Genomic DNA, 12,079 nt, shown 5'->3' on the forward strand with positions numbered 1-12,079 from the left:
TATGTGCGTAGCAATGTCAGAACTCCAGAATTCATTGACCATTCCTAAATACTCTTGAGGAGTTCCTCAGGTTAATGTGCATGGCCCAACCATTTTAAACAACGTTATCTATAACCTGGTCATCATCATGTCTGAAGATGAATGCAGCATGTTCAATTCCATTGTTAACTCCTCAGAAAATGAAATGAAGTATTGCTGCCTAATGCACGACCGATATTACCTTAAGGTTGTTTTTGATATTGGAAGCATGTTGATACACCACAAGGAATGGTGTTGAAGCCTTTACTGTACCATACCTATGCATTTACTTATCAAACCTCCTTTGTTATTTTAATGATTCAAATACAAATGTAGGTGGTGGTATGTTAAGTAAATTTGCAGAGGACACAAATACTGCTGTTGATAGTGAGAAGGACTCAGGATAATACTGATTGGTTCCATAATGGGCAGTGCAATGGCAAATTAAATTTAATGCTGATACATACATGGTCATGCACTTTAGAAGGACTAATAAGGGTAGGACCTGGGCTGTACAAGTCTAAAGCTGCCTGAAAGTTGGGTCACAATTGCAGTACTGTGTGCATTTCTGTATACAGTACCCTGTGAGGGACATGAATGTGCTGGAGATTGTGCAGAGATTTACCGGGATGTTGCCTGGGATGGAACATTTCAGTTATAACAGAGATTGGTGTATGACTAGCACCTAAATCACAATTACTTATACATTTTAAGATGGCTTCTTTATGCCATATTTGGGTGATTTGCTACTTTGACATGAAAGGTAGCCAACTCTCAGCTCACCTCTGTATTTTAGCTTTTTTTTAATACATGTTTGGACAAAGATTATAATGAGCTCTGAGGTCAAATAGTCCAAGCTGAATAGAATTGAGTAGGTTATTGGTGAGTTTGAAATTATTTACCTTGGATAGTTGGAAGGAAAACACAGGTCGGGTGGTCGTAGGAAATTGAAAACCAGGGGGCAGAGACTCGAAATAAGGGGCCAGTTGTTCAGGACCGAGATGAGTAGTGACTCTTTGGAATTCTCAACACAAGAAATCTGTTCAAGAAGTCTGCCCTTTCCTAGATGAATTGCCATAAAAATTACTAATAAGCTCCATCTAACCAGAACTTCTGGTTTTAAGGGGATAGCCATTCATCTTTTGCCTTATAGGTGAAAACAATAGACAATAGGTGCAGGTGTAGGCCATTCGGCCCTTCGAGCCAGCACCACCATTCAATGTGATCATGGCTGATCATTCTCAATCAGTACCCCGTTCCTGCCTTCTCCCCATACCCCCTGACTCTGCTATCCTTAAGAGCTCTATCTAGCTCTCTCTTTAATGCATTCAGAGACTTGGCCTCCACTGCCTTCTGAGGCAGTGAATTCGACAGATTTACAACTCTCTGACTGAAAAAGTTTTTCCTCATCTCCGTTCTAAATGGCCTATAATCTTAAACTGTGGCCCCTGGTTCTGGACTCCCCCAACATTGGGAACATGTTTCCTGCCTCTAACGTGTCCAACCCCTTAATAATCTTATGTTTCGATAAGATCCCCTCTCATCCTTCTAAATTCCAGTGTATGCAAGCCTAGCCGCTCCAGTCTTTCAATATACGACAGTCCCGCCTAGTAAACCTATGCTGCATGCCCTCAATAGCAAGAATATCCTTCCTCAAATTTGGAGACCAAAACTGCACACAGTACTCCAGGTGCGGTCTCACTTGGGCCTTATACAACTGCAGAATGACCTCTTTGCTCCTTGCAAAGAACTCCACCTTGCAAAGAACAGGGAGAGGCTTGATTGCCACAGGTGCATTTTCATGAGTTATAGGAGCAGAATTATAGGAGCGTGATAAGAGCAGAATTAGGCCATTTGGCCCATCAAGTCTACTCCGCCATTCAAAAATGGCTGATCTATCTCTCCCTCCGAACCCATTCTCTTGCCTTCTCCCCATAACCCCTGACACCAGTACTAATCAAGAATTTATCCATCTCTGCCTTAAAAATATCCATTGACGGTCTCCAGAGCCTTCTGTGGCAATGAATTCCACAGATTCACCATCCTCTCATTAAAGAAATTCCTCCTCATCTCCTTCCTAACGAATGCCCTTTAATTCTGAAGCTATGACTTGTGGTCCTAGACTCACCCACTAGTGGAAACATCATCTCCACATTCACTCTATCCAGGCCATCCATTTTAACAATTGTGAGAGATTATCCTCGCCACCACCATGATATAATTATTTTGAACAGGGCCCATCATAAGAGCACTGGGAGCATCCTCTTTTAGTACCGGCAATGTAAAAAATAAACATGTACTCACATGCTGGTTTTGGATAATGCCATCTAACTGAGGTTCACATGGAACACTAAAAACCACACGGATTCTCCCATCTTTGATAACATCCGAAGAGTCTTGAATCTATTAAGATAATCAGTTTCAATTTTCTTCAGCAATGTTATAAGCAAGCACAGTATTGTCTTGATGCATTTTACTGGGTTTCAAAGCAGAATTGGAGACAGTGGTTATAATAGATGACAGACAAAGAAGAAAGCTTGCGTTTCCATGTTCTAAAAATTAACAATAGTTCACATCCAATAACTTTGTGTAGTAGTCACTGTTGTACTTGGGGACATGAGGGTGAAATAAAGAACAGTGTGAAAAATAATCAGTTAAATTTGCCTTGGCAGCTTTTTGGAGAATATGGTTTGACTATTATGCCAGAAGAACTCGCTAGCACTTTTTTGAACAACAACATGGATCTTTGATGGTCACCCGGCACATTTAAGATTGAGAAAATTTGTTTATAAGAAAAAAGATACAACAGTGTAGCAATCCCTCGGAACTGGCATGGAATTTATGCCCTGATAATACATTTAGGTTTTTGAGAATGGTTTTAACTATATCTATTCAATTGGCTAAGAGTTCTGCATCTTAAATAAATTGGTATTGAACCAAATACTATTTTTAAAAATCAAACTTCAAACCAAAATATCATTAGTATTTGTAGTTAGCATTCATGGCTCAACACAGTTCCAGTGGGTGTGCTGTACTGTCAGAAAAGCCATTCTTCCAATAACATACTGAAATAAGCCACAGATTTCTGCTTAGCCAGTTGATATATGTTCTTCCAGAAAGTTCATTAATAATAGTTCCTGAATAAGGAACAGGATATAATAGATATCAACTGACTGCACTTTCCAGAATCTTGCTATTCCAAATATACCTATTCTATGCACCCAGACAACACATTGAATTAAATTAAATCAAAAACTGCTTCAGTTTATTTTCTATAAATTATTTTTTGTATTCCTTCCAATCCACCATCTTATGAATACAACTCATGTGTTTGTAATTAAACCTCAGTTGATAGTGCTAAACATTTCATACAATTAATGTAAGCACATTGAACTCCACTTTCAATTTTGATTCCATTTAAATAAGAAATGAATTTTAATACTGTTCAATACAAATCTTATAATCATGTGTAATTCACACACAGAACAGCCTAAATACAAATAAACATAATGCAGAACATATTGTAAATGAACATTGCTCAACAATAAAACAAATCTAAATGGAACCCATTCCTGAGTGGTGGAAGTAGTGGAAGATTGGACTATTGTCTTCATTTATGAATGACTTCTGTAGGTTATTTGTAAATCGGCTACATTACGGTTTTCTTATTCATGAGCCATACCAGTGATTCTCCCAGTTAGTGATAAAGAACACCAATCAAATGTCCTTTCTTCCCACAAAACTAAATATCTTTTCTGTAACACATGACATTATTGTCACCAAGATAATAGTCTGTTAATTGATCATGAGGCCTCACTCGTTTTTGTGGCAGTTATTTACATTGTAAGCCCAATGAGATTTCAAGGTTAGAAACTATATTCAAACAAGACCTTTATTTTTCAAGCATGGCCAAATTACTCTTACCTAAAACCCATAAAATGTTAGATCTCCTGAATCAAAATTAACCAACCTCTCCCATGCAGCCATAGTAGGGAGTCCCCAACATGAAAACATTAATTCTGGGTGGAAATAGTTCATCCAGTGTGTGGAAGCAAGAGAAACTGGAATCAAATGATTTTAGTTCCTGAAAAAGAAATATTGTGGTTAGATCGAGTTGGACTTAATCAGAATCAGCTAATTTATACAAATATTAGTAAATCACCATAAGGATAATTAAAAAAATCTATTTATAACCAAGCAGAGCCTTAAAATATCCCAACATACAAAGTATGATGTCACTGCAATAGCAAGTCTTACCCTCACAGTGGTATGATGAGCAAATGGAAGTATTTGTTTTGACCATTCCTTCTCCAAAGTAACTTCGCCATTGCGACCAAATACGTACCGACGACCTGTGAGGAGCTGGGCATACACAAGCACTGATGTTTCATTGATAATGATTCCTTTTCTTTTGTGGTAACTGAAAAGATTGTTTTTTAAATAAGAAAATCATGAATTTAAAACGTTTCAAAATTAGAAGATAAAATCACCTTGTTGGAAAGAGGCCAGACAAGAGAAAACAAATATAATATACTAATAACCCATTGTATTGCTGGAAGATAAACAAAACAATGAAGTATACAACCACGATGAAGTAATTTTGTCGACAGTCTTAAAGTTGAGAGCATTAATTTCCTTGCCACTCATGTGATATGCGTTTCATCATTATTTCAAAGTTTTAACCAAATTATTAATCATTTTATTTTCCTATTAATTATGTGAGAAGTCACAACATTGATAGGAAAAGCATATCTATTATCAATTAAATATTACACTACAACATTTCTCCCAGATGAGTCTTTGTTGCCAATGAACTAAGATCTATGCACTACACTACAGAAAAGATTTCTTGCACTGTAATGGAGTGGTTGCTAATAGCAATCCAATGGACTGGTCTCATGATTAAGACTCAGAGCTCAAATTCTACCTCAGCATCTTAGGAATTTAAATTTGATCAAGAACAAGAAGCGAGTATTCTAACAATAACTTCAAAACTACTGCACTGTCATAAAAAGCAATTTGGTTCAAAATAATAACCTTTGCAAATGGAGTCTTTCGTCCTTCTGATCTGATATGGCCTAAACGTAACTTCTGAAGCACTTTGAATATGTGAAATATTCTTGCAAATCAATTATCTCAAGGGCAATTGCAGATGGGCAAATGTGTTTAACCAGTTTAAATTCTTACAGTTCAGAGATGGAATTTGAACTCCGGTCTGAATTATTAGTCTTTGTTAGCAACAACATCTCATAAATGAGTAATCTCCAATAATTTGGTGCAATCGCATGTACATGTACATGTGCATGCACGTGTATATCATTTCTGGGTATAATAGCGGAGATTTAGTTGGAAAGTTCTCAAAGAAAATAAAAATGTTAAAGTGGTAATATGGTTGCCAGAAGTTCCTTGTTCAGTCCCAGTGTCTCAACTCTATAAAAGGCGCAACCTAACATTTTTTGTTGTTCATGGAGAGGAGTGTAGTACTGAGCGTGAACAAATGCTTCTTTCATTTTCAAAAGTTAGGAATATGGTGTCCAGGAAAAATAAATAAACCCTCTAATTTATAAATAGCTGCAGTACAAGTCAACTCCAGATGGTGGAGACAAAAGACCATGAGATGGAGGTCAAGAGCCAAGAGTGTTTTAACTGCCAAATGCACAGGGAACAGATCAATGAAATTAGAGTCAGAATCATCAAACACAGAAACAGATCCTTCAGCTGAACTCATGCATGGTGACCGAGATGCCCCATCTAAGCATCTCCAATTTGACTGCGTTTGGCCCATAAACCCCGAAGCCTTTCCTATCCATGAACCTGTCCAAGTGTCTCTTAAATGCTGCTTTAGTACTTATCTCAACCAGCTCCTCTGGCACCTCATTCCACATACCTACGAGCCTCTGAATAAAAAAGTTGCACCTCAAGTTCCTATTAATTCTTCCTCCTCTCAACTTAAACTCTTGTTTTTGATTCCCTGATGCTGGGTAAAAGACAATGCATTCACCCTTATCTATTCCATGATTTTATACATCTCTATAAGATCACCCCTCAGTCTTCTGCTCTCCAATGAATAAAGCCCTAGCCTGCCCAACCTCCCTGCACAAACTCAGCCTCTTGTCCTGGCAATGTCCTTGTAAATCTTCTGTGCACTCTTTCGAGCTTAACAACATTCTTCTTACAGGAGGGTGACCAAAACTGGACACTGAACTCCAATTGTGGCCGTGCCAACATCTTGTACAACTGCAACAGAATATCCCAACTTCTATATTCTAATAAAGGCCAATATAAAAGAGCCATCTTAACCACGGTATTTACCCATGATATCATTATCATGGAGAAACAGTGACTTTGACGGGAACTAATTCAGCATCCTGGCACAGGTTGAAACTCAATAAGAGTGAATAAAGCCGAGTGGCTACAACACATTGAAGGACTTCGGAATGGAAAGTGTGTTGGAGATGGACAGCGTTTTGAAAGGATGGGGAAGTGAGGATCTTCTTCACAAAAAAAGTGGGAATGACAGCAGATTAGGAGAGAAGGAGATACAACTGCTAACTGCATTAGACGAGATATGACCCAGAAAGATAGTTTTTTTCTTTACAGAGAATACCAGAATCATAAAGCCGCCAAATGTTCTTGCAACCAATTAGGGGGACTGACATTTCTCAACTTATGCAATTGACCAACCTTAAGAGGAGGGGGAGAGACAGAGAGACAGAGAGACAGAGAGACAGAGACAGAGAGAGAGAGAGAGAGAGAGAGAGAGAGAGAGAGAGAGAGAGAGAGAGAGAGAGAGAGAGAGAGAGAGAGAGAGAGACAGAGAGAAAGAGAGACAGAGAGAGAGAGAGAGAGAGAGAGACACACAGACAGAGAGAGAGAGAGAGAGATAGGGAGAGAGATAGAGATAGGGAGAGAGAGAGATAGAGAGAGAATTATTGTCTCTCAGGATCCTATTAAATCATTCCCTTTTCATCTTAAACCTATGCTCTCTAATTCTTGATTCCTCAACCTTAGGAAAAAAACTGTGTGCATTCATTTTATCTATGCCCCTCATGATTTTATACGCTGTTAGATCACCCCTCAGCCTCAAGAAAGAGGGTGGATTTTTACTCATCTGTGTAAATTTCCCTGTTAATTTTGCCAAAATTAAACATGACTTTCAATATTAATATAAAATAAGCAGCTTGCATTGCATACATGTACTTACAATTCTGTTATACTATTCACTTCTCTCGCCCACATGTTTTGTTCTGCATCACCAAGGTAAACTACTTTCGTCGGTGTTGTTTTCCCAGCATAAATCTTCTGCACTCCCAGGGGTTCTTCTAAATAATATCTATCAATCATTGTCAGATAAAAGAGGCTTATTACAAATCAAATCGCTTTCAATGATTTAAGATTAACGTAAAAAATAATTTAAATTTGTTCACCAGGTTCAGACGGACATTAACACCGATGGCCTAACATATAGGAATCAGTACTTAGTGATGACAACAATGAAAGACCATTACCGACTACATACTAAAGTGGATGAATCATCAGGTAATGCAATATTGGATTCATTGATATAATGGTGAGAGATCTGACCTCAAACTAATGATGAAATGTGGATTCCATATTAAAGCTCGACTATAGCGTCACTTCACTCATCCAAGTTTCAATTAGTTTTCAAACAGCCACACAAGGTGAGGGATGTAAAGCCCGATTAATAAAAATCTTTGGACACAAAAAAACATTTGCCACAATTCTCAAGAATTGTTGATGTTGAGTTGATGATGGCAATGTAAGCAAAGACCCTAAATGCTTGGTAGAAATGTTACTGCTCGAAAGCAGAACATCTACAGATACAGACAGGTCTGTTTCATCTGGTCAATATTTTATGTTCAAAGATGGAAATAAACCACAGCAGAGGAGTTTTGGTTGATTTTGCTATTATTGAATTGTTCATGAAAGCATTTGTCATTAATAACCATTACTCTCCTACAATATTCAAGTATGTGAATATTAAATTAAATTTCAATATAACATATTCAAGTACAAAACTAAATTGAACTATCCTCCTACATAAAGAAAAACAATGGAATTTGATCATTTAATTTGATCTTATAAGTTTCCTGAAAATTATAACATTGCATGCTTCAAATAATTGGAATTGCCAAAGACCTAGAACTCTTTCAATCTTAAATTCAAATTTTAACTTAATCAATAGGCTGGAAAATGTTCCAACTACTAAATTTTCTAAAATTCTACAAACTCAAAGACAAGATATTATAATGTGAATACAGAATGTGGATTCTTCTTGAATAATAATTGTGAGAAAGTGTACTAGTACAGAACCCTGCCACCATTTGTAGAAAATGCTCAGCTTGCAGGTTAATGCTATATCCTCTGATCAGAGCTAACTTTTTCAATCATTTGAACCAATCTGCTTCTTTATGTGACAGAGCTGTCATACGTAACCAAACCAGTGGGAATCATAAAGAGTGAAGGAGAAAATATGGAAATACTTAGACGGTCAGGCAGCAAAGATGGAGAGAGAAACAAGTAAAGTTTAGGTCTATGATCAATCACTGATGACGTAATCGCGTGGAAACAGCCATTGTGTTTAGCTCTTCACAGCTGCTGCCTGCAAACAGAATATAACCAACTCGGTGATGTTGACTTTCAGAAAGGAAGAAAGTGGTACACAAAAGGGGATTTTATTGCACAAACACCAAATCAGAACCCAAACCACAATACTAAATGCACTAACTCATGCCACTGCTCAAACAGCAACTCAAAACATTAAAAAAAATTTGGTGCTTACTTTGTTTCTTGGTCTGACACCGCAACAACTCGAGCTTCCTCAAGATGAGGCCAATTCACAAAGGTAGACCTTCCCAGCTCCTGATTAGCAACGTCATCCACATTCTGAAAGGGAAACAGGTGTCTTCTATATAAATCTTAAATATATGGATGTGTGTCGGAAAGAACTGCAGGTGCTGATTTAAATCGATGGTAGACACAAAATGCTGGAGTAACTCAGCGGGACAGGCAGCATCTCTGGAAAGAAGGAATGGGTGACGTTTCGGGTCGAGACCCTTCTTCAGACCCGAAACGTCACCCATTCCTTCTCTCCAGAGATGCTGCCTGTCCCGCTGAGTTACTCTAGCGTTTTGTGTCTTCCTATGGATTAGTGTTGGGTTTCTGCTTTTTCACATTTCATAAATGCAATATTTCAATGACAGCATTCTTAGTATGTTGCAATCTTTTAAAAATGTTTTACTGAAATTGGGCATCATTTCATTAAAAAAGGCCATTTTCTTTCAGATTCTGAAAGATTATTTAGTGTTGCAAAAGCTAGCTTTGGTGTAAACCTGATGAATGTTCTGGCATTTCAATTTAATCAAGGGGCTAGCAATTTCTTTCTGAAAATAATTAAATTCAATCATTTTTCAATTGAAACAGGAAAGCAGCTTTCAAAAAGGACATTCAAATGTTAATATTTCTTTGGATCCTATCTCAAAAATCTAAAATAAAATTACTATGAAATTTCAATTATGTTACAATTCATATAATCTATAACATACATCTTCCTCCTCTTGTGGCAATAGATCCAAGAGCATATTCTCTCCTCGGCTTGGCTGTTGAAATACTTGAACCCCACTTTTCCTTGAGTAGAACTATAAAAACAAAAATATTGACAATCAGTAAAAAAGTGTGAAAGAAAGGTCTACTTCCAATTATTGTTATATGACTAGATACATCTCTGTTTGCATAACTGCACCTTTTAACATCTAGTACCAGCTGCAGACTACAATCAGCCAAGAGTGGACCATAAAGCATTTAAGTTTTCAATTCTCATCATTCATTCACTATCCATGCTTCGTTAACATTTCATGATTTCTTGTTGAGTGCCCTCATCTTGAGATCATTCTTTTAAAAAATGGGTATTAGTATGAATGAATTTAAACCAATTCCAGAGCAGAATACAAATACCAAAGTTGATGATCCGAATGACAACAAGTTGTTTTGAAAGTGCTGAGTTCGTATGAGTTAAGTTAACATTGCTGCAACAAAAGCCACCTTTATTCACCAATGGAATAAAGACTAATCCCATTGTAGATTTGCTACATCAGTTCAAATATAACTCGCAAAAATGAACATGGTTTGCTTAACTTGAAGATCAACAAGACAGCAATACTCTGTGCTGGTAGTGGTGCAGTTTTAGTCAGTTAATAATCATCTGTATCCCTCCGCAAACAGATGTATTTCCAGGCCTAAAATGTTAATACTGTGGACAATTCATAAATGCAAGTGGCACAATCAATTTCCTCGATAACAGAAAGTTAACATGGTCAAATCTTACCTTATGCTTAATGTGCTTCAGAGTTGGAAACCCGCAAAAGTAAACAGAACCATTGTTAGTGGTACAGTTTAATGTGTAATTTGGAGTTACTCTCCATGCATCTATGGGAATCTCTTCATTCCTGTAACAAATCATCAAAAATATATATTTTTAAACTTTCAACAATGAATAATATGAAACTTGATATTGACAAAAACTCAATACCTTGCATGGCACCTTTCCACATTTGGAAAATTTTCTGGCGTCTGTGATGAGTATTTGAATTCAATTTCTTTATCGTACCAGTACTTTACACATCCACTATGCCGATTGCGCTGTATTTCTTCCTCGGAAAGATGCTCGTTGCAAGGTTCCATTGCTGCCAATAACCGTCTCTAAAAAATGGGAAGATATTCAGTTTTGGTTGCAAAGTGGAGGTGATGAAGGGGAAAATTTTAATAGGATCTTGAGGGGTAACTTTTTTGTTTGCACAAAGGGTGGTGTATATATGGAACGAACTGCTAGAGGAGTAAGTTGAGACAGGTACTATCATAACGTTTAAGAGACATTTGGGCAGGTTCATTGATAGCTTGGGTTTAAAGGATTGTAGCATTGGCTTACAAATTTAAGCATTGACTTACAAATTTGAAAGAGAAATTGGAGTTGGATTGGACACACCCTCAGAAAACCTGCCACAAACATCACCCAACAAGCCCTGAAATGGAACCCCCAAGGAAAAAGGAAAAGAGGTCGCCCCAGGAGCAGCTGGAGAAGAGGTATCCAGGCAGAAATGTCTGGGAGTGGGCTCAACTGGGGAGATCTCGAAAGAACCGCCAACAACCGAGTGAGGTGGAGGACATTTGTCAATGGCCTTCGCTCCCTAGAGGAGCCAAGGGCTTAAGAAGAAGAAGAAGAAGAGGCAAAACCAGGGTAGGTGGGACTAGTGTAAATCAGGCATGTTGGTTGGTGTGAGCAAGTTGGGCCGAAAGGCATGTTTCTAAACTGTATGGGGAGAAGGCAGGAACGGGGTACTGATTGTGAATGATCAGCCATGATCACATTGAATGGCGGTGCTGGCTCAAAGGGCCGAATGGCCTACTCCTGCACCTATTGTCTATTGTCACTCCATGAGTGCAATTAGACAAAGTAAAGTGCCCTCCATAATGTTTGGGACAAAGACCCATCATTTATTTATTTGCCTCTGTACTCCACAAGTTGAGATTTGTTATAGAAAAAAATCACATGTGGTTAAAGCGAACATTGTCAGATTTTAATAAAGACCATTTTTATACATTTTGGTTTCACCATGTAGAAATTACAGCAGTGTTTATACATGGTCCCCCCATTTCAGGCTATTACAAATCTCAAATTGTCGAGCACAGAGGCAAATAAATAAATAAAGGGTCTTTGTCTCTAACATTATGGAGGTCACTGTACGTTCACTCTTAAAGGAGACCAAATACGTTGAACAGAGTTTAAAATAAGATTTCTTGACTTTTATACTTCGTTCCTTTCATAGGCCTTCCTGTTGTACCTACGTACCAACTTTCTGTTATTCATGTTTGAAGACAACTCTCCCCAACAGTATCCCGTAGTTTCTTGCCATTTAACAATAATCGTTCTAAAATGTAGATATTCTCACTCTTATACTCCTCTTGCCAAATATCTGCACCTTAACAGGCTCTGCGTCCTCCTCTCAACTGGCTAAGTCAATTCAGAAGAGGAGTCCTGCCCCGA

General features: G+C 37.8%; 1 protein-coding gene across 2 annotated transcripts in view; it reads right to left on the bottom strand.

The window, feature by feature from the left end:
• Nucleotides 1-12,079, bottom strand: part of xrn1 (5'-3' exoribonuclease 1) — an 88,226-nt gene that overhangs the window by 35,051 nt on the left and 41,096 nt on the right. For both annotated transcript variants that reach the window (XM_078410412.1, XM_078410414.1), the window contains exons 16-23: nt 10,568-10,737; nt 10,364-10,484; nt 9,585-9,677; nt 8,822-8,925; nt 7,223-7,351; nt 4,276-4,438; nt 3,989-4,102; nt 2,323-2,421 (exon numbers count right to left, since the gene is read on the bottom strand). In XM_078410412.1, coding sequence (XP_078266538.1) covers nt 2,323-2,421; nt 3,989-4,102; nt 4,276-4,438; nt 7,223-7,351; nt 8,822-8,925; nt 9,585-9,677; nt 10,364-10,484; nt 10,568-10,737 — 993 coding nt within the window. The remainder of the gene's footprint in view (nt 1-2,322; nt 2,422-3,988; nt 4,103-4,275; nt 4,439-7,222; nt 7,352-8,821; nt 8,926-9,584; nt 9,678-10,363; nt 10,485-10,567; nt 10,738-12,079) is intronic.

This window comes from Rhinoraja longicauda, chromosome 13, assembly GCF_053455715.1.
Source record: "Rhinoraja longicauda isolate Sanriku21f chromosome 13, sRhiLon1.1, whole genome shotgun sequence".
Taxonomy (NCBI): Eukaryota; Metazoa; Chordata; class Chondrichthyes; order Rajiformes; family Arhynchobatidae; genus Rhinoraja; species Rhinoraja longicauda.